The 27521-nt window shown below is 46.4% G+C and overlaps 1 protein-coding gene across 2 annotated transcripts in view; it reads left to right on the top strand.

Moving 5' to 3' along the window:
- Window positions 1-27521, top strand: part of LOC147893697 (arginine-specific demethylase JMJ20-like) — a 46324-nt gene that overhangs the window by 8877 nt on the left and 9926 nt on the right. For both annotated transcript variants that reach the window (XM_087386079.1, XM_087386080.1), the window contains exon 3: window positions 23195-23354. In XM_087386079.1, the coding sequence (XP_087242205.1) occupies window positions 23195-23354 (160 nt within the window). The remainder of the gene's footprint in view (window positions 1-23194; window positions 23355-27521) is intronic.

Here is a 27521-nt window from a genome sequence, read left to right as displayed (position 1 = left end):
ATCAACCCTTTGATGTACGGACGGATGCCAGTGACTATGCCATTGGAGCTGTTCTAGAGCAGAACGGTCACCCTGTCGCATTCGAGGGACGCAAGTTGCTTCCAGCAGAGACTAGATACTCAGTCTATGACAAGGAGTTATGTGCAGTCATCCATGCCCTCAAAACATGGAAACACTTTCTCTATGGTCAGCATTGGCACAATGGGATCAACCCTTTGATGTACGGACGGATGCCAGTGACTATGCCATTGGAGCTGTTCTAGAGCAGAACGGTAAGCCCGTCGCATTCGAGGGATGCAAGTTGCTTGCAGCAGAGACCAGATACTCAGTCTATGACAAGGAGTTATGTGCAGTCATCCATGCCCTCAAAACATGGAAACACTTTCTCTATGGTCAGGATTTCACAGTTCGCACAGATTATCAAGCCTTGCGATGGCTTCAGAGCATGCATGCCACTCAGTGGTCCTATCGACAAACCAGATGGAGCCAGACTTTTCAACAGTTTGGCGGCATGATCGAGTATCAGCCCGGCTCAGAGAATGTGGTGGCAGATGCTCTTAGTCGACGAGGGGGAATGGTCACCTCTATTTCCATAGTCCAGGAGTCTTCTATTGAAGAAATGCGCAACCAGTACCATACAAATGCGGATTTCAAGACACTTTGGTACAAAGTCATGCTTGACGAACACCCAGGCGACTATGCTATACATGACGGGTGGTTACTCTTCAAAGGCTGACTTTGTGTGTTGCCCTCATACCGTCCTACCATACTCCATGATATGCACGATTCTCCAACAGGCGGACACAGAGGCGTCTCAAGCACTCTCGAGAAGATAGAGTGCAAGTTTTTTTGGCCTCATTTGCGCAGTGATGTGCATCAGTATGTGTCTCATTGCCAAGTGTGCCAACAAGTGAAGGTATCTCATGGGAAGCTACCTGGATTACTCCAACCCCTTGAGATTCCGAACCAACCCTTTGAGCAGATCAATATGGATTTTGTTACAGACCTTCCACCGGCTATTGGTACTAGGAACAACATGTGCCTGACCATCGTGGACAGGTTTAGCAAGTTTGTCATGCTCATTCCATGCAAAGGTACCATCGATGCATAGGACACAGCTCGTTTATTTCTCCGATGGTGGTATCCGATGTGTGGCATATAGAGAAACGATAGAGAAACCATAGGGTTTGCAGTGGAGCGATCAGAAAATAGACAATACTCAGATACAATTGAAGAACGGAACTCAGAAAACATAGTGCGTGTCGGTAATATGAAAAACTGAATACAAGAACCTCAAGCCGTCGTGTCTGAAGGACCGTGGCTGAGGTGAATCAGAAAGATGATTCCATGTAGAGAGACAGTAGAAAAGATAGCAGCAGAGGGAGCGTAACGCAGTCCTCCATGTAGCTCAATGATGACGAGGATGATGGGAGCTGGAGCTGCCCTAGGAAATGGCTGAAACCAGCATGCTCTGAGGAAGGAACCTTCAGGCTATCTGGAATAGCAATATGATGAAGAAAAGGAGCTGATCTGGGGCAGAAGGAGCTGTTCTGTAGCAGAGGAGCAGAAGGGGACAGATCTGGAGTAGGATGGGACAGATCTGGAGTAGAAGGAGCTGATCTGGAGAAGAGGAGCAGAAGGGGACAGATCTGGAGCAGGATGGGACAGATCTGGAGTAGGAGGATCTGATCTGGAGAAGAGGAGCAGAAGGGGACAGATCTGGAGCAGGATGGGACAGATCTGGAGTAGAAGGAGCTGAGCTGAAGTAGAGAAGCAGATCTGAGCAGAGGAGCAGAAGTTGTGACAGATCTGGAGGAGAGGATGGAGCAGCCAGGAGGCATGAAGGAAAGGCAGAAGAGGAGGCAGCAGAGGAGGCAGAAGTGGAGAGGAGAGGTAGATGGAGCAGGCGGGCCTGCAGCAAAAGATGGAGGAGATGAGGAGCAGCTGCAGGTCCTGTCCTGTGCAGGAAGAGTGAGGCCTGTGCAGGAAGAGTGAGGGCAGAGGCCTCTTATAGGCCAGACCTAGCTGGTCGGCCAGCTGGTCGGTGGGCCTGCCAGCTGGTCGGCCAGCTGGTCGGTTGGGCCTGCCAGCTGGTCGGTGGGCCTGCCAGCTGGTCGGCCAACTGGTCGGCCAGATCTGGTCGGCCAGACCAGCTGGACTTTCTGGCCATTTGTTTGGCTGAGAGAGCTGGCCTTTTGGCTGGCCTGTGAGCTATTTGATTGCCCCGTAAATTGGGAATTGCTCAGTTGCTGAATATGGCATGCCCCGTATAATTGTGTCCGACAAGGATTCCAAGTTTACCAGTCAGTTTTGGAGAGCCTTGTTCGACAACTTTGGTACCAAGCTCAATTTCTCCAGCAGTTTTCATCCGCAGACCGATGGCTAGACAGAAGTCTAACAATAAGTTAGCTTTTGATATTCAGAAATGCTATGTTGCGGATGCTCAGTCCCGTTGGGAACAATACTTACCCCTCGTTCAAGGGATCCTCAATGACACCCATTCTTCGAGCGTGGGTCGGACTCCCTATGAGGCAGCTTTCGGCAAGAAGTTCAAATCCCTTCTCACTAGGACATCGGAGAAGGTATACGAAGCCGATTGCATCACATAGACCTATGAGCAGATCATGGAGTCCGTAAAAGACCGCATTGCCAAAGCCTAGGAGACCTACTGAACGCAAACCAACAAGCACAAGGGTGATGTAAGCTACAAGGAAGGGTAGTGGGTTTATCTGCGGATCATGAAGAAACGTCTCAAGCAAATTGGAAGGAAATGTCCGAAGATTTCTCATCGAAGTTTTGGACCCTTTCCAATCATCAAGGTGGTGAACGATGTAGCCATGAAGTTGCAGTTACCTTCGACATGGACCATGCACCATAGTTACCAGGGAACCCCGTTCCGTAGCTGTGGACCGTTGGAACGGCGTTCCCTTCAGAAATGGTTATGGAACGCCTATGGAACGTCAAACTTCTGTAACGGCTACGAAACACTGGAGAACACCTATGGAACGTCTAGGGAATGTTCCCTATGCCATTCCCCAACCTAAGTCTTGTCTATCATTAGGATCTTGTTTATGTCCTCACTCCAAATTTGGAATCCCGATTCATCTATCATCAGGATTTTGTTTATGTCTTGACATCCCGACTCCAAATTTCATCCAAAAGCCGTTGTACAGATGCTTTTTATTGAGTATGGTGATGTGGCGTTCCCTTGCTGTTTCCGTCCCCTAGAATTTTGGCGTTCTCGTTCCCTAGGGGGTTGGCGTTCCGTTGGCGTGCACGTTCCCTAGTAACTATGCCATGCACCCAGTATTTCATGTGTCTTGGCTCAAATTATATAAGGGTCCGGCACTCACCACAGTACCAGATGTGGAGTAGCCTCAAGTTGTAGATGAGACCGAGATCGTCTAACCAAAGCAGATTTTACTTCATCGGTTCAAAAGGGGAACAAGAAATCGACAACAAGACTGCCCCGTTTGCATTTGCTAGAATATTTCACCAAAGTCTGTATCAGTGGCATAGTGCTCCCTCATGTCTTTGAGATCCCTATGATAAGCAATTGTCACGTTATTAACCTAGGGTCTTCGACACAAAGCATCAGCCACTCTATTTTGTGCTCTCGAAGTATGGACAATCTGAGAATGATACATTGACAGCATATTTTCCCACTTAATATCCTTCTTGAAGTGCTTAGTCTGAGTCAAAAACTATCTCAGACTTTGGTGATCAGTCTTTACAGTAAAATCTGCACCCAAGAGATAGTGTTTCCATGTATTAATGGCATGAATCACAACTAGCAATTCTTATTCACAGATTCCCAAGTATCCCTCGGCATCCCAGTCTCCAGCTTTCGTAAGCCACTACATGACCATTCAGATGCAGTGCAACAACCCCAACACACTCTCCACAAGCATCACAATCTACATCAAAAGGTTGCGATTCCCAAGTATCTCACGGCATCCCATAGTCCCCGGCTTTCATAATCCACTACATGACCATTTTGATGCAATGCAGCTCCAACACTCTCTCCACAAGCATCACAATCTACATCAAAAGGCTGAGATACCGATTAGGAACTATCAGAATTGACTCTATAATCAGCTTCTCTTTGAGTGTAGTGAATGTTTTCTTCTGCAAAATAAACCATTTGAAAGCTGCATTTTTCTTGATCAAGTCATGAAGTGGAGCAGCAATATGTAGCGGGAGATAGACTATCCTCACTCTCTCTCCTGCTCAATACTAACTGCAACTGCAAGATGATGCACTCAACACACAAATGAGATGTGGATGTGAGTGAGAATTAGAGGGAGAGAATGTAGTGGAATAATGAATGCCCAAAGGGCTGAATACGACTATATGAAGGGACTGAAACCCTCACTACAAAACTAGAAGACTAGACTACCTAGAGGAGGTGGATCCTCACTAGATCCCTGAAGAGGCTGAGGCTACCCTGCTGGTCTGCTGCGGGGAGGCCTGACTCTTGCTGCTCTGAAGGCTTGAAGGCCTGAGGAGTGGATGATACATGAAGGCCAAAGGGCTTCTTTTTATAGGCCCCCTTGGGTCTCAAAATAGATCGACCAGAATGGCCGACCGTACTGCTGCCCACCGATTGGGCTGACGTGGCCCTGACCAGTCCACGTGGCAGCCGGCTGGCTGCTGATGTGGTGCCTTTGCCGCAATTGCTGCCGCGACAGTTGCTGCGCGGGCTGCTGCCTACGTGGCAGTCCAGTATGGCCACGGGCTGTGGATGCCCGTGACATCCCCTTCTGCTGAAACTCGAACTAGGGTAGAGAGAAAGCCGCCTTGTAGTTTGCAAGGAGGTCTAGATAGCCTACAAAGATGGGTATTTAATGAAGGATGATTGTTTATGCATCTCAAATGGGGTTTTCCCTGTAGAGCTATGCACAGTATTATTATATGCAAACTCCACCAATAAAAGACACTTTTCCCAATCTGAGTTTTAAAAAGCAAACTCCACCAGTAAAAGGCATTTCAAAATATCTAACACTATTGAATTCGCTTGACCATCTGTCTGGGGATGAAAAGAAGAAGAAAAATGTAGATTCATCCCCATATTATCAAATAAGTCTCTCTAGCATAGGTTGGTCATTCTGGCGTCTTGGTCACTAACAATGGACTTTGGCATTCCATGATGCTTAACGACCTGTGTCATAAAACCCTTCGCCATATAATTTGCCTTTATAGTTTTGCGAACTTGAATGAAATGAGGATGTTATCTATCAACGATAGTCCAAATCCCATCATTTCAAGATTTTGATCTTGGCAAATCAAAAATGAAGTCCATTGCAATACTGTCCCATGGTGCCCGAGGACGGGAAGAGGCATAAGTAAGCTAGGTGCCTTCCGCCTGTCATATTTGACCTTTTGACAAGTGAGGCATTATGTAACAAATGGTGTATATCTTTTCACATAGCTGGCCAATAAAAATACCTCTCTAAAGCCTAAGTGATAGCTGCAATTCCTCTATGCCCAGCATATGGAGATGCATGGCATTCCTCCAGAATATTTTGCCTGATATTTCATGAGATGCATAAACAATCATCCTTCATTAAATACCCATCTTTGTAGGCTATCTAGACCTCCTTGCAAACTACAAGGCGGCTTTCTCTCTACCCTAGTTCGAGTTTCAGCAGAAGGGGATGTCACGGGCATCCACAGCCCGTGGCCATACTGGACTGCCACGTAGGCAGCAGCCCGCGCAGCAACTGTCGCGGCAGCAATTGCGGCAAAGGCACCACATCAGCAGCCAGCCGGCTGCCACGTGGACTGGTCATCCTCATTTCATTCAAGTTCGCAAAACTATAAAGGCAAATTATATGGCGAAGGGTTTTATGACACAGGTCGTTAAGCATCATGGAATGCCAAAGTCCATTGTTAGTGACCAAGACGCCAGAATGACCAACCTATGCTAGAGAGACTTATTTGATAATATGGGGATGAATCTACATTTTTCTTCTTCTTTTCATCCCCAGACAGATGGTCAAGCGAATTCAATAGTGTTAGATATTTTGAAATGCCTTTTACTGGTGGAGTTTGCTTTTTAAAACTCAGATTGGGAAAAGTGTCTTTTATTGGTGGAGTTTGCATATAATAATACTGTGCATAGCTCTACAGGGAAAACCCCATTTGAGGTCATTTACGGAAAGGTGATTTTGCCACCTATCTTGAGGACCAAAGACGAGATATTTGCAGCTCATCAGTATGTCAAAGACCTTCAGACAACTTTCAGCCAGGTTCGGACAGCAATAGAAAGGTCTCAAGGAAAGCATAAGAAGGCTGTAGATAAGCGCAGGAGACAGCTAGATCTCAAGCGAGGTGATTGGATACTTTTAAAGCTCGAAAAGAGCCAAGCTCTGCAAGCTTAAGGCAAAGAAAAAGTCTATGCAAAGTTATCTCCTAGGTATTATAGCCCTTTGGGGGTTACAGATGAGATTAATGAGGTTCTAGGCTGAGACCAAGACCTAGCTAAAACCCTAAGATGGAAACACTAACCTTTTGTTCTTTAGTGGGTACCAGTGAACAAGGATGTCATGACAAGAGAAATCACTAGTCGGTGATTAGTAGACATTAAAACATTATTATATGTTATACGCTGATGGTGTAACATGTATATGTATTTATGATGGACACCAACTGATTTGTTATGGCGGTGGATCATCTTAGTAGACAGGACTAGTCGAGTTGGAGCCACTGCTTCAGACGGCATCGAATTTGGACATGTGACACTTATTCTATTAATAAAAATGTGCACACACATGTCTAGGTCCTAGGGGCAATAGGAAGGGAAGGGTGCATTAAGGTGCATTGAATGGTAGATGCATGGGTCATAGGCTAAGGGTAGGTGTAAATGGGAAGATGGAACTTGAGTGATCTCAAGGAACATTAATTAAAGGGTATCACCCTTTCATTGTGAATCTCACGTAGCATTCTTCATTCAGCTTGCATTCATCCGCCATCTTGCACACACCTTGCATGTAGGTCGAAACAGAAACAAGTACTCTCATGAGGGTGCTCTTCCCCTTTGGAGGGCCAATTGGCATTTAAATTCTGCATGCATTGCACACATTTGCATTCGCGAGAAGTCTGGTTCTTCACAAAGGACTTGACTTCTAACTTGACCTAACAGTGAGAGATTGACCTATGTAGCTCGTGCCTGACTGTCCCTGGACAAGGTCTCACAATGGGGTCACAGCATCTCGCACACACCTTGCATGTAGGTCGTGTTGTATCAATTGAGATCCTCGTAGATCCCATTGGTTAGCTACCACTTCCCTTAGCTGGCAAACGGTTGGCAAACGGGCGAGTCCTAACAGACTCGCCCTTCTTGCACTTCTTGCAATGTATTGAAGCCCTCTTACATAAGAGGCCCATCGACAATCAATCAATTACCATTGCTGAAACCGGCCTCTAATCACTCAGAGGGCAGTGGAACTAAACCTTTAATCACTTTAGCACTTATTTACAGCTCACAAAGCATATATCACAACCATTAACCATTGCATGATCACCATTTGGCATTTACCCATTTGTTCACAAACAAAACCACTGAAAAAGTGATGGAGGCTAGAATGCCCCTGCTCAACAGACATAGACAAGTGCACCCGATTGGCCCCAAACACCGTGGCGCCCCTTTCGGTATTTCTTTATATTTCACAGTGAAATGATTACAAGTTGCATCTGGGAGACCTTTCCTGCAACTGAGCACACAGCCCCAATTCACTAAGCCTTCGCAAGGCTTTCAAGCATATAACACCATCACATAAGTGCACTTAACCCGTAGGCTCAACCCAAAGGCATTCTCTTTTCTGAGTGCAATTCCATTGGCTGTCCAGATGCAATCACACTGCACCCCAGCTGCACTCTCTTTGAGTGGTTTCCAGATGGCATTCACAAAGCTTTTCAAAGCTCCAAAATAAAATCAGCAAAGTACCCAACCAAGGAATGACTCATGTAGCACTGCCTGGGCACCTGTGAGCCAAGAAAGAGGCGGCACACAAGGCCAACCAATAGCTTATGGCAAAAAGAAATTGCAGTAGCAAAATCACAACTCACCAAGCCCTGAAAACTCGAACCAAGTCCTCAATCGCCAAGAGGACATAGTAGCCAATGCCCAATTGCATGCTCAGCCAAAGAGGAGTGCAAAGGCATGAAGAAAGAGCATTTACAAGAGCCGACCAGCAAGAATTCCACTGAAAAATGCGAAAAGAAGCACTTTTGTCGCGAGGAAGTGGGAGTTCTTGGGCTCAAAAGAAGCGTGCTTCAGAGAGGAATGCATTGAGAAGGTTTTGGAGAAGTTTCATCGCCGGAAAGTCCTCCAAAACTGAGAAAAACCAGTCAACCAGCGCGTCGGACCACTCGAAATTCAATAGAAAGCTGTAGCTTTGCAAGAGGAGAGGCCTAGGAGGCGGTAGAAGAAAAAAGGTCCAGAAAAAGCCACTTTTGCAAATTCGACCAGCAAAAGAAGTGCTCAGCTTTGCCCGTTCTACCAAACGCACGGAGGGAAAAGCATATCACTACAAAGGGGAGGCAGAGGGGAAGCCATCGGGCCAAACGGAAGTCGAGGAATCCAAACGGGTGAGGAGTTATGAAAAAAAACGGAATTCAGCTGAAGGAGGCTGAAAAACCAGTCCAAAATCTCAACAAAGGGAGGAGATGAGAGAGAAAACCACACATGTGAAGTTTAGAAGGCCCAGGAAGGTCCAGGAATGGCAAAGGAGCATGTAGAAGGCACTAGAGCCACCTGGAACTCTAGGGGGGCCACTGAAGGTACATGGCCCTCTAGGGGGCCCATTAAAAATGCCACATCATCATTTCCCAACAACCACTCTTTTAATTCCTTGAAATGCATTTGGGCCTAGGGATTAATTACGCTTATGTGCTAGGCACCATGCTGCATTTAATTACACATTATTAAGCGCACGCTTGGACTTTTAAAACCAAAGTTGTCACGGTCTTGTAGTACATTAAAGTACTTAGAATTTCACGCCCCCGTGACATACTCCTCTCTTGAAACAGCAAACCACAGTTTGCTGTCCCAAAACACAGGAGCGAGCATGAAATATAGCATAAAAGAGTATACAAGAAAGCCGCAGCTATAGTATACAGAGACAGTGAAAATATGGCTAGGAGAGGCATGCATCCATCCATATATATTGCTCAAAATCTATGTGATCCTCGGCGATCAATAGTCAAGATGCATCAATATCATGAAGTCTCACAGCAGAAATACTGTCAGCTCAATATCTCGGATGAAACATACAGTGTCATCAAGCGACCTCATGAAATCATAGTGAGCCCGTCTGTACTGAGGGAGTGGAGGTGCTACCCCCCTCTCGAACATCAGGTAATGCTCCAGACGCTCGCTCTGCTGAACTACCTGTAGGAGTCGGCTCTAATTGGAAAGCATCAAGGTAAAGCTGCAATATCCTAGGTGAATCTGCCAGTTCACCTTCCTCCATCCATTTCGCATCAAGTGATGGGTAATTTTGAAATTTTACCAAGTAGCGACAGATAACTTTACCCTTGAGCTTTCTATCTGTGTGTGCCAGAATCTGCTCTGGGACTAGAAGTTCATCCTGTTCTTCCACTTCAGGCTGCACCTCATCAGGTACATCCTCGGGAATATCTCCATGATATTGCTTTAATAAGCTCACATGAAAGGCATTATGTATCTTCCAATGCGGAGGCAACTTCAGCCTGTAAGCTACCTCGTTTATCTTTTCAGAAACCTGGAAAGGACCATAGTAACGCATGTTCAGCTTTGTGTACAACCTTTCCTTGCCTTTCTTATTTTTCAGCTTTGCCTTCTGAAAACGCAGCAAAACCCAATCACCTTCTGTGAATACCAATTCCCTGCGGTGCTTATCTGCGGCTCTTTTCTGCTTGTCTTGACTTCTTTGCAAGGCATATTTGATCTTCTTGTAAGCCTCTTCAAGGCTTTCCACAAAACGATCAGCTTCGAAGATTTTCTCTTTTGGATGCAAAATGGGAGGTATCTTCCTAGCACCTTCCACTATTTCAAAAGGTGCTTTACCTGTGGATGTGTGCACCGTATTATTGTAAGCATATTCCAGCAAAGGCAAATAATGCTCCCATTTGCTTTTGTGGTCTGAGACATAGCATTTAAACATATCCAAGATGGTAGAGTTTTCCTGCTCCGATTGTCCATCAGACTGAGGGTGAAAAGATGACGAAAAATTCAGGGTAGTGCCCATATTTTCAAACAGTCCTCTCCAAAAGAGGCTGGTCATCCTCAGATCTCTATCACTGATTATGGATTCAGGCATCCCATGATACTTGAAGACATGCTGCAAAAACAATTTGGCCATTTGATTTGCTGTAATTTTCTTGCTTACTGGCACAAAGTGGGCTTGTTTGCTAAACCTGCAAATTATTGTCCACAATCCATCATGTCCAGTAGGAGTACGTGGAAGATCAAACACAAAATCCATAGCTATGCTTTGCCATGGTCTATCCGGAATTGGCAAAGGGTGTAACAACCCAGGTGCCTTCTGCCTGTCAAACTTTACTTTCTGACAAACCATGCATGTTCTCACATATTCTTCCACATCTTTCCTAAAAAATGGCCAATAAAAGTATTGCTCCACTCCTATGTCCTGCATATGGAGGAGCATGACTTTCCATTATGACTTTCTGTCGCATCTGATCAGTGACACAGAGTCGTCCATGCATCAAAATGAAACCCTCTTTCAACATATAGTGATCATGCCTTTGACCATCAGAAAGCTGTTCATAAATAGTTGAAAAATCAGCATCATTAACATATTGATCTTTCATCACATCTAACACATTGTTGTAAGCAATGCTCACTGCTGAAACACTGGGTTTCTTGGAGACTGCTTCAGGCTGTGGTTTCCTGGAAAGTGCATCGGCCACGACATTTTTGTTACCCGGCACATGTACAATTTGAAAATGAAACATTGAGAGGAAGTTAGCCCATCTCATGTGCTTTTTAGATAATTTTCTCTGTGTGAGAAAATATCTAAGTGACTGATGATCAGTTTGCACATAAAAATCAGCTCCAAGAAGGTAATGTTTCCATGTGGTCAAAGCATGTATCACTGCTAACATTTCCTTCTCGTATGTTTGCCAATATAATTCAGCATCTTTGAGAACTCTACTCTCATATGCAACCACTCTGCCATCCTGCATCAAAGTGCCTCCTATGCTGTTCCCACATGCATCACAAGTTACAGTGAAGGGTTTTGCAAGATCTGGCAAGATAATAACGGGTTCAGAACACAATTTTTGCTTCAGCTCTTCAAAAGCTGCATTTTCCTTTGGTCCCCACCGAAACAGTACAGCTTTCTTTTGTAAAGCATGCAAGGGAGAAGCAATTTCTGCAAAGTACTTTATAAACCTCCGATAGTATGAACACAACCCAAGAAAGCTTCTGACTTCATGCAGATTTTTCAAAATTGGCCAACTCCTTATGGCCTCAACTTTTGCAGGATCCATTTTGACTCCATCCTTTGACACTATATGACCGAGAAAATGAATCTCATGCATAAAGAACTCACTTTTCTTGGTGTTTATTAATAGCTTGTGTCTTTTTAACTCTTGAAACACAATAGTGAGGTGTTTCCTGTGCTCCTGCTCATTTTTAGAGAACACAATGATGTCATCGAAGAAAGTGCCCACAAACTTTCTGTGTGCTCTAAAAATTCTGTCCATCATTTTATTGAAAGTGGCAGGTGCATTAGTCAAACCAAAAGGCATCACAAGGAACTCATATAAGCCAAATGAAATGTGGAAGGGAGTCTTGTAGACATCTTCAGGCCGTATCCTTATCTGATGGTATCCACTTTTAAGGTCAATACGATTGAACGTTGAGGAACCTTCCAACCGATCCAATATATCATCAATGCGTGGAATTGGAAAACGGTTCTTAATTGTGACTTTATTCAAAGCCCTATAATCAATACACATTCTCCAACTGCCATCCTTCTTTTGCACAAGCAACACAGGGGAACAGTAAGGAGAATTACTTGGCTGTATTAATTCCTTTTCCAAGAGTTCCTTCACTTGTGACATTATCTCTTCCTATTATGCCTTATTGACACGATAGGGAGGTATATTAGGCGGTGAGCTTCCTGGAATTATATCAATTTGATGATCCTCGGGCCTCTTGGGAGGTAATTCTTGAGGAAGTTCATGTGAGAAACAATCCTGAAAATCTGAAATAAAATCAGCCCTTTCTCTATTTAAAGCAGAAAGAGTAGAGCCTTCCTGAACTGGTTGGCTGTCCTCTTTGACAAAAATCAAGTATGCTGAAATATGACGCTTTATTACATTGGAAATACAAGAAGCTAAAACTATAGGGATGGACTCCCCTTTCAACTTTACATCAAGTACATGATTTTTGCCTCTATGAGTTAAAGAAATCTTCTTGTTTCTCATCTGCACATCAGCCCCCACCCTGTACATCCAAGGCATCCCAAGCAAAGCATCACACTCTGGCAAAGGCATAATGTAGAAGTCCTCTGCATCCTGATATCCCTGGATATGCATCCTCAACTTGCCAATGATAGGAGTGACAGGTGTGTTGAGTTCAGGGTTGGCCATATCACACATGCCGGATGGCCCCATTTCCCCAGGCTCGATGCTAAGCCTTCCTGCCATATCAGGAGTTATGAAATTTGCCTTTGCCCCAGAATCAAAGAAAAACAAACAATTCTGATTTCTGATTTTTCCCCATGCTCTGCACATCTTAGTCTTTGTCATTTCCTCTTCATCATGTGCATGTGGCAAACTCCCAATCACATCTGGAAGAAGTCCTGCAGAAGGTTTCGGCTTTTTGCCCTTCCGATCAGCTTGTTTATCACCATTCTTATCATCATCTGACCTGTCTCTTTTCTTGAATGGGCAATCATAAGAGCGGTGTCCCTCTCCTTTGCATATAAAACATTTGTTTTGCTCCATGAGTGACTTTTTCTCTTCATCAGATAACTTGGTACGGGGCTGTTTATTAGGCTGTCCACGCCTTTGACCAGCTTTGAATTGGGCTTTTCCTCCCTTTTGAAATGGTCGTTTGCCATAATTTTTATTTTCAGATTTGATGTCCTTATCCTGGTGTTTGGCAGCCCATTTGTTGTCTTCTTTCTTGCTGTCCATAAAGCCCAAATTCTTCTCCTGCATCCATGCATATGCTGTCCTTGCATTCTCAATTAATTGAGTCATAGAACCCACCTTGGTTTTGATGCAATAATCACGTAGCTCACTAGGCAATCCACAACAGTATCTCTCTATTTGCTCTTTCAAAGAAACATGCCTGTAAGAGCTCAATGGCAGCAAAACATCCCAAAACCTCTTGGTGTAATCATCAAGATTCTTGCAAAGTTTGTATGACAAGCAAGCGTGCTTCAGAGAGGAATGCATTGAGAAGGTTTTGGAGAAGTTTCATCGCCGGAAAGTCCTCCAAAACCGAGAAAAACCAGTCAACCAGCACGTCGGACCACTCGAAATTCAACAGAAAGCTGTAGCTTTGCAAGAGGAGAGGCCCAGGAGGCGGTAGAAGAAAAAAGGTCCAGAAAAAGCCACTTTTGCAAATTCGACCAGCAAAAGAAGTGCTCAGCTTTGCCCGTTCTACCAAACGCACGGAGGGAAAAGCATATCACTACAAAGGGGAGGCAGAGGGGAAGCCATCGGGCAACGGAAGTCGAGGAATCCAAACGGGTGAGGAGTTATGAAGAAAAACGGAATTCAGCTGAAGGAGGCTGAAAAACCAGTCCAAAATCTCAACAAAGGGAGGAGATGAGAGAGAAAACCACACATGTGAAGTTTAGAAGGCCCAGGAAGGTCCAGGAATGGCAAAGGAGCATGTAGAAGGCACTAGAGCCACCTGGAACTCTAGGGGGGCCACTGAAGGTACATGGCCCTCTAGGGGGCCCATTAAAAATGCCACATCATCATTTCCCAACAACCACTCTTTTAATTCCTTGGAATGCCTTTGGGCCTAGGGATTAATTACGCTTATGTGCTAGGCACCATGCCGCGTTTAATTACACATTATTAAGCGCACGCTTGGACTTTTAAAACCAAAGTTGTCACGGTCTTGTAGTACATTAAAGTACTTAGAATTTCACGCCCCCGTGACAATTGCTTTCATTGAGTTTTTTCGTCTCTTGCATACTTAAGCTCCCTGGCTTCTGTTTGCACGATTATGTCCTCTTCCATCGTTTCCACAATGGTTATGGGCCCACACATTCGTCTCTGCTGCTAAAGACCTCTGCGCACACAACCTGACTCTCTGTTCAACACAACTCCTTAGCTCTCTTCGCTAGGATCCCTCTATCTCCACCCGACCCATCCATAATGGCGTTTGACCCGATTGCACTCCTCAACTCCCGTGTACTCGAACGTTTGGAAGGCTCCACCAACTATGGTTTATGGAAGTGGAAGATCCGCATGGTGCTCGAAGAAAAGAACTTGTGGCGTATTGTCACAGGTGAAGAAAAAGAACCTTCCACAGAAGAAATCGGGAGCCACTCCAACATTCCGACGCCCATCCCACTGCCCACTTGAGAGGCCAATGGATCATCCACCCCTGTAGTGACTCCTCCACTTGCTCCAGCAACGACCATCCGCATTAACACCCTTCGTGTCGAAGATCGAGCAAATTTCCTAGCAAGAGAACGACAAGCCAAATTGATCATATGCTTGACTTTGGGAGACATACCCGTCAGCCAAGTCCAAGAATGTGACACTGCGCAAGATGCTTGGACGATGCTCAAAGAAACCTACGAAGTGAGAAACGTAGGAAGTATCCTCATGCTCCAACGAACCTTGAGCTCCCTCAAACTCAAGGAAGGAGAAGCAGTCGCCCCCCATCTGGAAAAGATCAAAGGCTTGGGTCGGCAACTAGAAGCGGCTGGAACGCCAGTCCCTGTCAATCAACTGGCATTCACCATTTTAGGCAGTATGCCTAGCTCCTACGACTCGCTCATCATGACTATCGAAGGCAAAGGAGGCTCCCTCACCATGTCCAATGTCAACAATCGATCGCTTCAAGAAGAAGCACGAAGGAAAAGCGCGTATCTAGTCGAAGAGCATGCTTTAATCGGGGGCCCTCCGATCATCAACAAGAAACTGCAACAACCTAGTAGGTTCGGCAACAGCATGCACAATCTCATATGCATCTCCCGCGATAAAGGTACTAAGCCTGAACCCATCTGCTCTTATTGCAATGATCGCGGGCATTATGCCAAAGAATGTCCCAAGAGAACTGAGGACATGCTCATGCGAGACCAGATGCGTGCGCATCTGGCCCAGACTCACACATGGACCTCAATCCACCCAAAGCCCTCGTCGTTTTGCTTCAGGCAGAAGTACTCGAGGCATCTGACAACTCAAACACAGTATGCATTGGCATCCAAGAGGATACCAGAAGAAGCTCACACCATTGATCAGTACTGGTATCTCGATTCAGGTGCTAGCTGCCATATGAGCTTCCTTCGACATTCACGCATTCTCCTCGTACACCACTCTCCCACGGGCGAAGACAGTTGTGATTGGAGACAATGGCTCCATTGATGCGATCGGCAATGGCTTGGTCCATATCTCCCTCCATACTGGAGAACACACAGTCGTTCTCCATGTTCCCCAACTCGTCAAGAACCTACTCTCTGTTGGGGTCTTTGACAACCGACGGCTGGAAGTTCAGTTCAAGGGAGGGCACTGCCTTCTGCTCCACAATGGTGCTGTTTTTCCACAATGGATCTGTCGGGGAGGCTTGTACCAACTCGATGCCACAATGGCTTATCCTTCTCCCATCACCGCCCTTGCAGCAGTCGTCCCAGCGCGACACAATTCTCTTTGGCACAGAAGATTCGAACACACAAACACAACCAAACTTGAGTGCATGGCCAAACATCAACTGGTCGAAGGTTTCGAATACGAACGCAGTCTTGACCTCACATTTTGTGAAGGGTGCATCTATGGGAAGCAACACAAGGAACCATTCCCTCGTCATCCCATCCATCGTGCCAATGACATCCTCGAACTAATCCACAGTGATGTATGCGGCCCCATGCAGCTCAACTCTCTCGGCAGGTCCAGGTACTTTGTAACGTTCATCGATGATTACACACGTTTTGTCATCGTTTTCTTCCTCACACACAAAAGTGAAGTCCTTGCAAAATTCAAAGAATTTAAATCACTGCTTGAGAATCAAACCGGGCACCGCATCAAACGACTACGCTCAGACAATGGCGGTGAATACCGAAGCACCGCATTCACTGAATTCTGCCACATCGCCGGGATCAAAAGAGAGTTCACCATCACCCACACCCCTGAGCGGAATCCCGCCTTCTCTAAATGCAAGAATCGCATCATCCTTGACATGACACGATCCATGCTCCATCCCGAACGACTCCCCCTCTTTCTTTGGGCCGAGGCGGCCTCCACAGCAGTCTACCTCATCAACAGAATCCCGACCACTCCCATTGACTTAACGACCCCCTATGAGTTGATGCATGGTCGCAAGCCACATCACCTCCGTGTCTTCGGGTGTAAAGTCTTTGTACACGTGCCGAAGGAGCAACGAGGCAAACTAGACCCCTGTGGCCAAGAAGGCATTTTCGTTGGCTACGCGTCTAATGGCCGCAGCTACAAGATCTACCACCCAACCAATCACAAAATTCAATTCTCTCGCAATGTTCTATTCTTAGAACACGACACACCCCCTTCCACAGCGTCACCCACAGATCCCCTCCCTGAATCTTCTACCCCCAATTATGTGCACTATCCTATTACTGCCCCCTCTCCGCCACTTGTCTCTCTGACACCCGACTCTACACCTACCTCCTCTACACTTCCTCCTACCCCCACAGATGCGCCCCCTTCTGACCTTGAGTTCCACCAATGCCCTGGAAAAGCACCCATGCCGATGTCACCTCCACGTGCACTACCCACACCTCCAACATTTGGCAAAATCAGCGTCTCCTCCGATCTCCCCCTACACGTTTACCTCGACTTACCCCCCGCATCTCTTTTTTGCTCTTCCTCCCCACTCGATGCCTTGCCCCCCCCTGGTTCGTCGATCAATACGCACCTGCAATCCACCGATCCGGTTCGATGAGACTGCCTACCTTGCTGGTTCCCCAGACACGATTGAACCAACCAGCCTCCGTGAGGCCCAAGCCTCAACTCACTGGGCACAATGGGAAGTTGCTCTGGGCGCAGAACTCCTTTCCATCCAACGGAACCACACATGGGATGTGGTCCCGTGTCATGTGCACGGATTGGTATCCGACGTGTACTGGGTACACAAGACTAGCTTAGGTAGCCTGGGGAGGCTTAGAGCTAGGCAGGCTTGATTCTCGGGTTGAGTGGCAAGGGTACGAACTAGTTAGAGGTCTTCGCTATTTTTGGCGCTTGGGGGCCCGAGTCTATATAAGGGGCCCAGAGGTTCAGTTCTCAGGGAGCCGATGGGAGCAAGTTTCGTTCCCAGGTGCTAGGTCATCTTGGATTGAGTCGCGGACGCGCGCTTGCATCAAAGCGTAGCCCAAGGCCCAACAGTAGATCCCAGGCTTCACAGCACCACCTGGTGGTATGGGACACCAGGCTGGTTAGGATCTGGTTGGGAGTTCGTGCCAGTAGCTCAGCTCATGGCTCGGAGGGAACATCTCTTGATTCGGGATCACATCTTGTAGATGTCATGGTTGGGTCGTGAGCAGCTTGCTCAGTTTCCTCACGTTGGTGTGTTCTTGTGTTTGCTTGCAGATCAGAGGTTTCAGGAGTGCTGGAGACGCGTCAGTTTGTATCAGAGCCAACTCCTGAGGTAGGAACTTATGTTCCAAGAATATTGGACGATTTTTTTCCTCAGGTATGCCCTAATTTCGAAATTCATGTTTATCATGGTTAAGGGTGACGGTTAGATGGGGAAAGAAGGAAGGAAAGACAGAGAGAAGGGGTGAATTCGCAAGTAGCAAGGTGGAGTGGAAGAGAGGCCATGAGAAAGGTCGTCAGTAAGGGGAAGAGCTTGGGAGCAGTTCGTTAGTTGTAGGCGTTGCTGCAGGAAAGAAGTAGGAGCGAGTTTCAGAATAAAAGCAGAGAGCAAGGACGGGATGGCAGGCCGCGGGCAACCTTCAGGATGAGAGTAGGGAGTGGGTATTGATGGCTGGAGTGAGGATGGAGGTGCGCAGCAAATGACAGTCTCGAGGGACTGGCTTGGGCGCGAAATAGGCTGGGGAAAGCTGCATCCAAATTTGGGCTGGAAAGCCAAAAATAGCAAAGACCTCTAACTAGTTCGTACCCTTGCCACTCAACCTGAGAATCAAGCCTGCCTGGCTCTAAGCCTCCCCAGGCTACTTGAGCTAGTCTTGTGTACCCAATACATGTCAGATACCAATCCGTGCACATGACATCCCCTTACTGCCCGGTCGCACACCCATTAGTTGCAAATGGGTCTTTAAAATCAAATATCACCCTGACGGAACAATCTCCCGTTTCAAAGCACGACTCGTTGCCCGTGGCTCTACTCAATAGCAAGGCATCGATTACATCGACACGTTCGCTCCCGTTGTTCGAATCTCCTTTATCTGACTTCTCCTTGCTTGGGGTACCATCCATCACCTCCACATCCACCAGCTTGACGTCCAAACGGCTTTCCTCCATGGTGATCTTGATGAAGACATTTATCTTCAACCACCCCTAGTTACGCCCATCCCGCTGGCATAGTCTGCAAACTTCGCAAAGCCCTGTATGGCCTCAAGCAAGCATCGCGGTCTTGGTACCTCAAAATCGATTCCTATTTCCTTCAACGGGGCTTCCAGTGCTGCTACAGTGATCCCAGCCTTTATTTTTGGACTGCCTCTGCATTCTTCCTCGCTGTTGCACTCTATGTCGATGACCTCATCGTTCTTTGCAGTGATCTGCAACGCCTTGAGACATTCAAACAGGATCTGCAAAATGAATTCTCCATGACGGATTCTGGTGACCTCCATTATTGCTTGGGCATTGAAGTTCATCGTGATCGACAATGTGGCAAAACCTGGCTCCATCAGCAACGGTACATTCATTAGATGTTACGCAAGTACAACATGAGTGATTGCGTCCCCCTCAGCACACCAATGGATCCTAATGTACACCTCTCCACCGCTATGTCTCCTTCCAATGCTGACGAACGTCACAACATGGACACCATTCCTTACAGAAGCTTAGTCGGCTCCCTAATGTACGCCATGGTATGTACACGACCTGACATCTCCACTGCCGTCACCAAGCTTGCACAATTCATGATCAACCCCAGCCTCGAACATTGGGTTGCTGCTAAGCACGTACTCAGGTACCTCAAAGGGACTTCATCCTTCGGCATCACATACTTGCACCAAACTCCACATCTCTTCGGATATGCGGACTTTGATTGGGCCGAGGACTTGGATGATCGACGCTCAACTAGTGGGTTCGTATATCTCCTTGCAGGGGGTCCAATCTCTTGGTCTTGCACTAAACAGAAATCCATCGCTCTTTCTTCCACAGAAGCAGAGTATATCTCTGTTTGTCACGTTGCAAAAGAACATGTTTGGCTCCAAACACTGTCCAAGGAGCTCCGTAGTCAATTCAGTTCTAGTATTCTCTACAACGACAACCAAGGCTGCATCTCCCTCACCAAGAACGGCTGCCACCACAAACGCAGCAAGCATGTGGACCTATATACGCGACCTCATCCAATTTGGAGCCCTGCACCTACAGTACTGCCCCACAGAGAACATGCTCGCGGATTTATTTACCAAACCACTCGCCAAACCACATTTTGAATTCCTGCGTACTGGCATTGGTCTCACAGCTACTCCATCGACTCTCAATTGAGGGAGGGATTGTTGTATCAATTGAGATCCTCGTAGATCCCATTAGTTAGCTGCCACTTCCCTTAGCTAGCAAATGGGTGAGTCCTAACAGACTCGCCCTTCTTGCACTTCTTGCAATGTATTGAAGCCCTCTTACATAAGAGGCCCATCGACAATCAATCAATTACCATTGCTTTCAGTGAGTTTTTCCGTCTCTTGTATACTTCAGCTCCCTGGCTTCCGTCTGCACGATTGTATCCTCTTCCATCGTTTTCACGAGGGCGCTCTTCCCCATTGGAGGGCCAATTGGCATTCAAATTCTACATGCATTGCACACATTTGCATTCGCGAGAAGTCTAGCTCTTCACAAAGGACTTGACTTCTGACTTGACCTAACACTGAGAGACTGACCTATGTAGCTCGTGCTTGACTGTCCCTGGACAAGGGCTCACAATGGGTTCACAGCATACAACAAAATATCCTATAATAGGACATTTGCATTCATCTGCCATCTTGCACACACCTTGCATGTAGGTCGAAACTGAAACAAGTACTCTCACGAGGGCGCTGTTCCCCATTGGAGGGCCAATTGGCATTCAAATTCTGCATGCATTGCACACATTTGCATTCGCGAGAAGTCTGGTTCTTCACAAAGGACTTGACTTCTGACTTGACCTAACACTGAGAGATTGACCTATGTAGCTCGTGCCTGACTGTCCTTGGACAAGTGCTCACAATGGGGTCACATCATATGACAAAATATCCTATAATAGGAATTATTTGCACTTTGTCGATGAATCCAATTGTCACCTTGCACCCAAGTGTAGGGGTGCATGTAATAGAGACCAAGGTTTCTAAGAATTGAAGGATAAGTGGTACGGTCTCTTATCTTGAGGTAGTTGAGATGGGATTTGATTTTCCATGTTCATGTTGATGTATGTAGATTTGCCATAGGAGCAACCTTAATCCAACTGGAAGGGAAGGTGGATTTTCCAATTTTCTATGCTTGCTAGAGCTTGTGCTACCCTAGTGCAACTATAGGAGCACCCACTTCGTATGGTGTACAAGGCATAAAAAGTAGGGCATTATTTGCTCGAAAATCCTTCTCTCTTCTATGTGGATCATTAGGTCAGGGGAGCTGGTTGCTGATCTTACCTGCCAATGTTACAATCAAGTTAGGAGTATCAAACGAGTTAATTGATTCCTTTTCTTGAGAAAATATTCCGAGACAAGTGGAGATAGAGAGCACTCAGAGTTTGGCTTACGCTTTTATTGCAGATCAAACATATCACCAAGGAGTTGTTGGCATCTTGTGGAATGGATATTTGGCCTAAGAGAACCTGGTTTTGAAAGAAGCCCACCAATGTGTGGCCAGAAGCCATTTTGGAACTGAGTTGACAGCTTAGAAAGTGATGCAAGAAAGCCTATGATGGATAAGTTTGCTCCAAGATGCCCCTAAATACTGCAAGCAATACAGTGCCTGCCACAGAGTAGATATCTTTTGCTTAATCATATGTTGTTGCAACTAGTTGACGTTGGAGGCTTTCCAAAGAGGTGGACTCGATGTCATGGTCAATCAGGAAGGTTACCCAATCAGCTCGAAACAAACATATTATTGTAGCAATAGATCATCGTACTAAGGGGTCGAAGGGAAGGCACCCTGAGACAACCTAGCTCTGAGCTTGGCCTGGTTATTTGATAGTATTATTTATTGATTGGATGTCCCATCGAGTTTGTGAGTGACCAAGGCACTCATTTTTTGAACAAAGTGTTTGCATTCTAGTAAGTTTACGATGATGTATAGTGCAGCTGCACCACAGGTGCAATGGTTGTTGTACTCACGTATAAGACTTTTGAAGCAATTCTTATCAAGATGGTGTATGCGAACAGAACTGATTAAGTTTAATTGCACATCACATTTGGAATACAGCACAGACTACAAGTTAATTGCCTCACATACAACCTTTAGGCTAACTTGTGCTGATGTGGCAGCTTGTAATTGCTGTCTGCATGGCAAATCTGTCAACAGGGCTTCTTGTGTGGCTGCCTGGGTGGCTGGCCAGCCATGCCATTGGCTGTGGATGCCCATGACAGTCTCAGACGTTTTTTTTTAAAGAACCAGAAGACTTCGGACAGCAGATGGTTGTGCATTGCTGAGTTTTGCAACAATTCGACTAAGCATACCTCTATTGGCATGTTACATTTTGAGGTGGTTTACGTCTGGAATGTTAGACTGTGTTCCACATTTTGGAATCAGCTTATTGCCAACCAAAGTGTTAGGAGGGACGAACTGGAAAGAATGGAAGCTATCCTACAGCTGGCTAAGGATCATATGTCCCAGGCACAAGCTAGAATGAAAGAATATGCAGATAAAAAGAGAAGGACAGTGGAGTCTCAGGAAGGTTTTTGGGTATACTTGAGGTTACACAAGGCTAGATATATTGCACTCAAGTGCAATAACAACATTCACTTGCTCTCAAGTATTATGGTCCTTCAAAATGGTGAGAAGGATTGGAAATCTTGCTTATCAGTTAGAATTCCCACATCTGGTGGATTGATTTTCATGACCCGTTCATATCATGCCTGCTCTAATTACCCAGAGGATTTGAAAGCTGAATTTCAGACAAATTTCTAACCTGATGTAAACATATTCCCCTCTTCACAAATAACAAGACCTAGTTAATCTCTACCTTTTACGGCTAGTGAACCAAGAGAAAATAGCCTTTACCTTGAACCTTGCCAATTGCCATGTAACAATTCCAACCTCCACCTCCCACAAGGGTCATGCTGTGAGCATGAAAAGGGCATTCTATCTGAATTTTCAAGGCAACCTTGGCAGCACGTGGCGGAGGATTTGAAGGATCCCAACCTTGAGTATGTACATGTAAATGTGGAACCGACATTGCATGAGTCTGCCCATCCATTTATAATATGCATCCTTTTTCCATGCAGTAACACACTTTTCTTATGCCATAACGTCGATGACACAACCTCAATTTAGATATAGTATAAGGCTAAGCTTTGTTTTCCACAAGTTTAACTTTGACAATTTCAAGGACTCTTGATAGAGTTTGTATGTCCTAAGCAATGAGATTTATGATCAGTGCTAGCTTCTTGAAATCAGAACAGGTGTCAATAGTCTATGATATGCAGCCTAGGATAATTAACAGGCTATGATATGCTTATGTTGCATATGGTATGCTTTACATGCACAAGCTTTTCCTATGAAGATCTTGCATTTATCGTTTTTTGTTGTTACTTTGTTTGAGACTGTTGATGACAACTGTTTAGCTTATATTAGTTTAAAGTGTGAAGGAATACCGGGTGACAATCACCTTATAAACATACAATATGCCTTAATTTTGCAGGACTACCCTGAATATTGTTCATATACTACCCCCGAGTTTTTTAGGGATGATTGGTTAAACTTCTATTTGGAGTGCTACAAGCTACATTTAGCTGATGAAAGTGAGGCAGAGAAAGATGGTTGCTGCTCAGACTATCGTTTTGTTTACATGGGGCCTAAAGGTATCAAAAAGAGGGGTTTTCTGCTCAATTGCAGGCTTTCATTATCTATAGTGTAGAGCTGGAATCTAGATACAATATGAGCGTTTGATTTAAAAGTGTCAAATAATTTGATTGTTGATGATATTTACCTTTGTTATAAGTGGGGAAGCTCCTCACATCTATGAGAGAAAAAAGAAAATATTAACGTCCGGCAGGAGGCCTCGCGGGCCTATGGGACAAAGTATGGAATCAAGTAACTCATACAGACCACCGTGGGCCGGGGCAAAGGGCTCACTAAGGCCCTTGCTGAGTACTAAAATGCTATACTAGTACAAAATAGCAAAATAGCATGAGGGTGGCATGAAAATATCAAGTGCTCAGAGCTAGAGTCCCAAGTGCATGAACCGGCTCCACGTATCCAAGCTCCATGGTGGCTCTCTGATGAGATGCAAAGAGCTCACGTATCTGCATTTATCGGGATGTCTCTTGTGGTGGTGGAGGGCGTGGTCTCCTCGATTTCTAGATCCGATGGGCTATGTCAAGGGTGACGCCTTGCTTGGGTCAGTCTCCCCTAAGGAGAGCTGAAATAGTTTGAATCTCGATCGTGTGTGCTCTAGTAGCCTGTTGTGCCATGTACGGTCTCTGTGTCCCTCGCCTAGCAGTGTTGTGTCGGTTCTCTCCACCGATCCATATATCTGTTATGTTGGCTAGCTCCTCTTCCTCTATCCCAGAGTGCCTCGGGGTTAAGTCAAATGCATAGAATTCCGTGACTTGTCTCTGCGCTTGGTCTACCTTAGTACCCTGTGGTGTGGTGGTCCCATCCTGTTGCTCTCTGATGTCGTAGTAGTGTCTCCCTGTGTCGTCACATCTCCATCAAGTAGAGCCCAATACAGACCTGGTCCTGGAAGTGGACCAGTCGTGAGAGTGGGCCAAAGTCGTACCCCTCTTGAAAAAGGCAGTGGTAGCGCCCTCAGATCTCATAGTAGGCTGGGCAGACACAGAGAAAGTGCTCCTCTATCTCGACCGCCCCCATTGTGCACAACGTGCAAGTCCGCTGCTCTCTGGGTATGCGTGTAGCTCTCCTTGTCTCGATCCTCAGCTAATGGGATGAGACCCGCATCTGCTGTCCAATGGCAATCCTTAGTGCGTGAGACTTCTATGTCCTCACGATACTGAGGTCTAATGATGAGCCCATCCTCCGATACTCTTAGAAAGTGGTCATAGTAGAGCTGAGTCTTGGTGGGGAACTCCTGTTTCCCCCCCCAAGTGCAAGATGTGTGGAGCTAGAGGAGATCTAACCGTATGATGCGGTTAATCTCATCCCGTGGGATCAACTGGTCCATTTGAATGCTGTGACTGGCAAACCATGAATGCTGATCCATCTGAATGCTATGATGATTGGCAAACCATGCGGTGATGCATGCAAACCATGTTGTACCTACACCACTCTCTGCCAATCGTATGGAGGACTCTAGTGCCAGCCTTGGAAGTCTCTCACGAGGTTGGTCCCAATTTCTATGGAGGAAATTCACTGTCTGAAAAATGGCATGAACTTGGAGAGGGGTCATGGCATGTACTATCTGATGGGGGACTGAGGGCTTACTCCGAATCATCCTAGAGCCCATAATCACATGTAGCCGCTCAAATCTCCTCCATTTTGCTACTGAAATATCACACCCCCAAAAAGGTGCTACATACATGGCAATCGGCCTCACTAGAGTGTCGAAAAGCCAACACTTCGTCAGTGGATCCTGGAAGTGCGCCTGGAAGCACTATCGCTCTAGTCGGGCCAAAGCACCATGCCCTCGTGTGATTCGCGCTTTGGCGTGGGTCATCATCCTGTGAAAACCACCCAAGTATGTATAGGATTGCACAATCTCCATTGGCTGACTCTGGTATGTAAAGCTATGTTGGTGAAGCACTGTGTAAGAGGTGTTGAAGATCATGACCTTGGTCTTCCCAAGGTTAACTATCAGATCTCTCTCTCTGTAGAACACCTCTAGGGCATCTAGATGTCTATGTAGTCCCTCTGCCGAAGATGACAGGAGGACTATGTCATCTGCATATAGTAGAATCTGTATCATCAAGTCTACTAGTGGTGCTCCCTCGCCTCCTAGACGGTCTATGAAAGATGTAATCTCATCAATGTAGAGCCCGAAGAGAGTCGGTGAGAGAGGGCATCCTTGCTTTACTCTGATTGTGCTCTCAACCCAGTCTGATAGGCCTCATGGGGGACAAACTCTCCTTTGACGGACTCGTATAGGCTTACCACTCCCCAGATTAGAACCTCTGGAATCGGCATATCCTGTAGTCTCCTGATCATGTGGGATCGCGGGACAGTGTCGAAGGCCTTCCAAAAGTCTACAAAACAAGCGTAGACTTTCTGGCGTCTCGACCTTGCCTTCTCAATGATAGTCCTCAGGGTGAAGATGTGGTCTAGAGTGGAGTGCTGTCTCCGGAAACCTACCTGCCCTAGAGCACGCTTCCCATGTGCCTTTGTATGGCTGCTGATCTCCCTCTCCAGTATTGATCCATAGATCTTGGCTAGCGTCGTGTGGCCAATCATGAGAGTGCGATAGTTCCCAGTATCCATGGGGTCACTTGCCTTGTGTATCAATACTACGGTGGTGGTGCTCCATGAGGGTGGGAAGCCGTGACATATGGTGTGGTTGAACATCTGTGCTAGTACCGGAGCCTCCTGTCCATGATCGAAATGCTCAGTCCGTAGCCTCTCATGATTCTGTGCTCTCTGGTTATGAAGCTGGCTGAGTGCAGCCCGCACATTCTGTGCAGTGAACAAGTGGCAAGTGGTGGGCCTGGGCATAGTTGACATATTAGGTGGTGCCTACATCGGGACATCATAGAGAGAGCATGCATAAGTGTGCCAAACACTTGGGTCTGTGATGGGTATAGGTGACTTCCCCTCCGATAGAAGCCCCCTACCAATGGTGCGATCCCCCCCTCGAAATGAACTGATCACATCATCCATTCTGTGGGTGAGGAAGGCCCGCCGCTTACAACGATGTGTTAGTCGTCGCGTGAGATTCGATGTGCCTCGGGTTATGTCAAGTGGCCAAGGGCTCGCTCACGTGTGAGGTGAGCTCTCATCTCTCTGCACTCATCATCATACCAAGGATTCTGTGGCATCTTTCCTAGTGAGGCACGTGCAGATGGAGTCGTGGGGAAAGACCTGATGGGTGCGTCCATGACTACTGTGGCAAGGGTGTTTGAGGCGTGGGCAAGGTCTACAACATCCACTTGTTTCCCACATGGCGGAGGGACAAGCACAGTGGACTACCTATTGGGTCCCTTGGCCTTTACCTCACGGATATACGACTTTATTGTGCCCCCTCCCCCACTCAGTGCTGATCACTCGTACTTAGCCTTTTGTATCTCTACCACTATGCCAGTCACAAGGAGGGTCTCCCACTCATGTACAAGTTGACTTTGATTGTGCCTTGGACCCCATCTATGTGAGCAACCTGGCGAAGGGACTTCCAGCCCTACTACTTGCAAGACCACCGGATGATGGCCGTCTCTGTAGACCAATGTAAATGATCAAATCATGAACAGCCCCTAGCTCAAGTAGATCTCGTCCATACTCTTTCACTTGTGGTGCATCTGCAAAGTGTCTCACTATCCCGAGCTTAGTTGCATCTAGTTCTGGTACTATGAGGGAATCCGATGTAAAGTCCAGTAGGCCCACCTGCCTATTCCTTGTGTGTGCATTGAAGTCACCAAGAAGGAGGATGTCCCCCTACCTGGAGAATTCAGTGATATCATCTTGAATCGACTCATACAGGCTGTGCCCTTCTGTGGTGACCTCACGTGCATAGGCTGAAGTATCTGGGGGGAGTAACACACTGCTATGAGAATTGGTCGTGGTCTGGTAGCTGGACTCGTATCCACATGTGTCGCGCATGCTTCTCTCTCAGTGCCACTGATATGAGAGGTCTCATGTGTGATCTAAAGAGGATAGCCACTCCCCCCGAACCTCGCACACCAGTGTCTCTTCTCGTCTCCTTCCTATGAGATGACTCCCATGTATATCCTATCACAGTGGGCAGTCCTCTCTCGGGGCTCTCATGTGTCTCAGTATAGAAGACCATGTCTCTGTCAGTGTATGTCTCCGAGAAACCACCTGGATCAGACCAGACTGTGCCATTGCAATTCCACACTGCAATTCTC

This window comes from Dipteris shenzhenensis, chromosome 15 (genome assembly GCF_047967505.1).
Source record: "Dipteris shenzhenensis isolate YYH24624 ecotype China chromosome 15, Dip_SZ_1.0, whole genome shotgun sequence".
NCBI classification, from domain to species: Eukaryota; Viridiplantae; Streptophyta; class Polypodiopsida; order Gleicheniales; family Dipteridaceae; genus Dipteris; species Dipteris shenzhenensis.
Note: the sequence above shows the minus strand (reverse complement) of the source record. Positions and strands in the feature narration are given on the sequence as shown.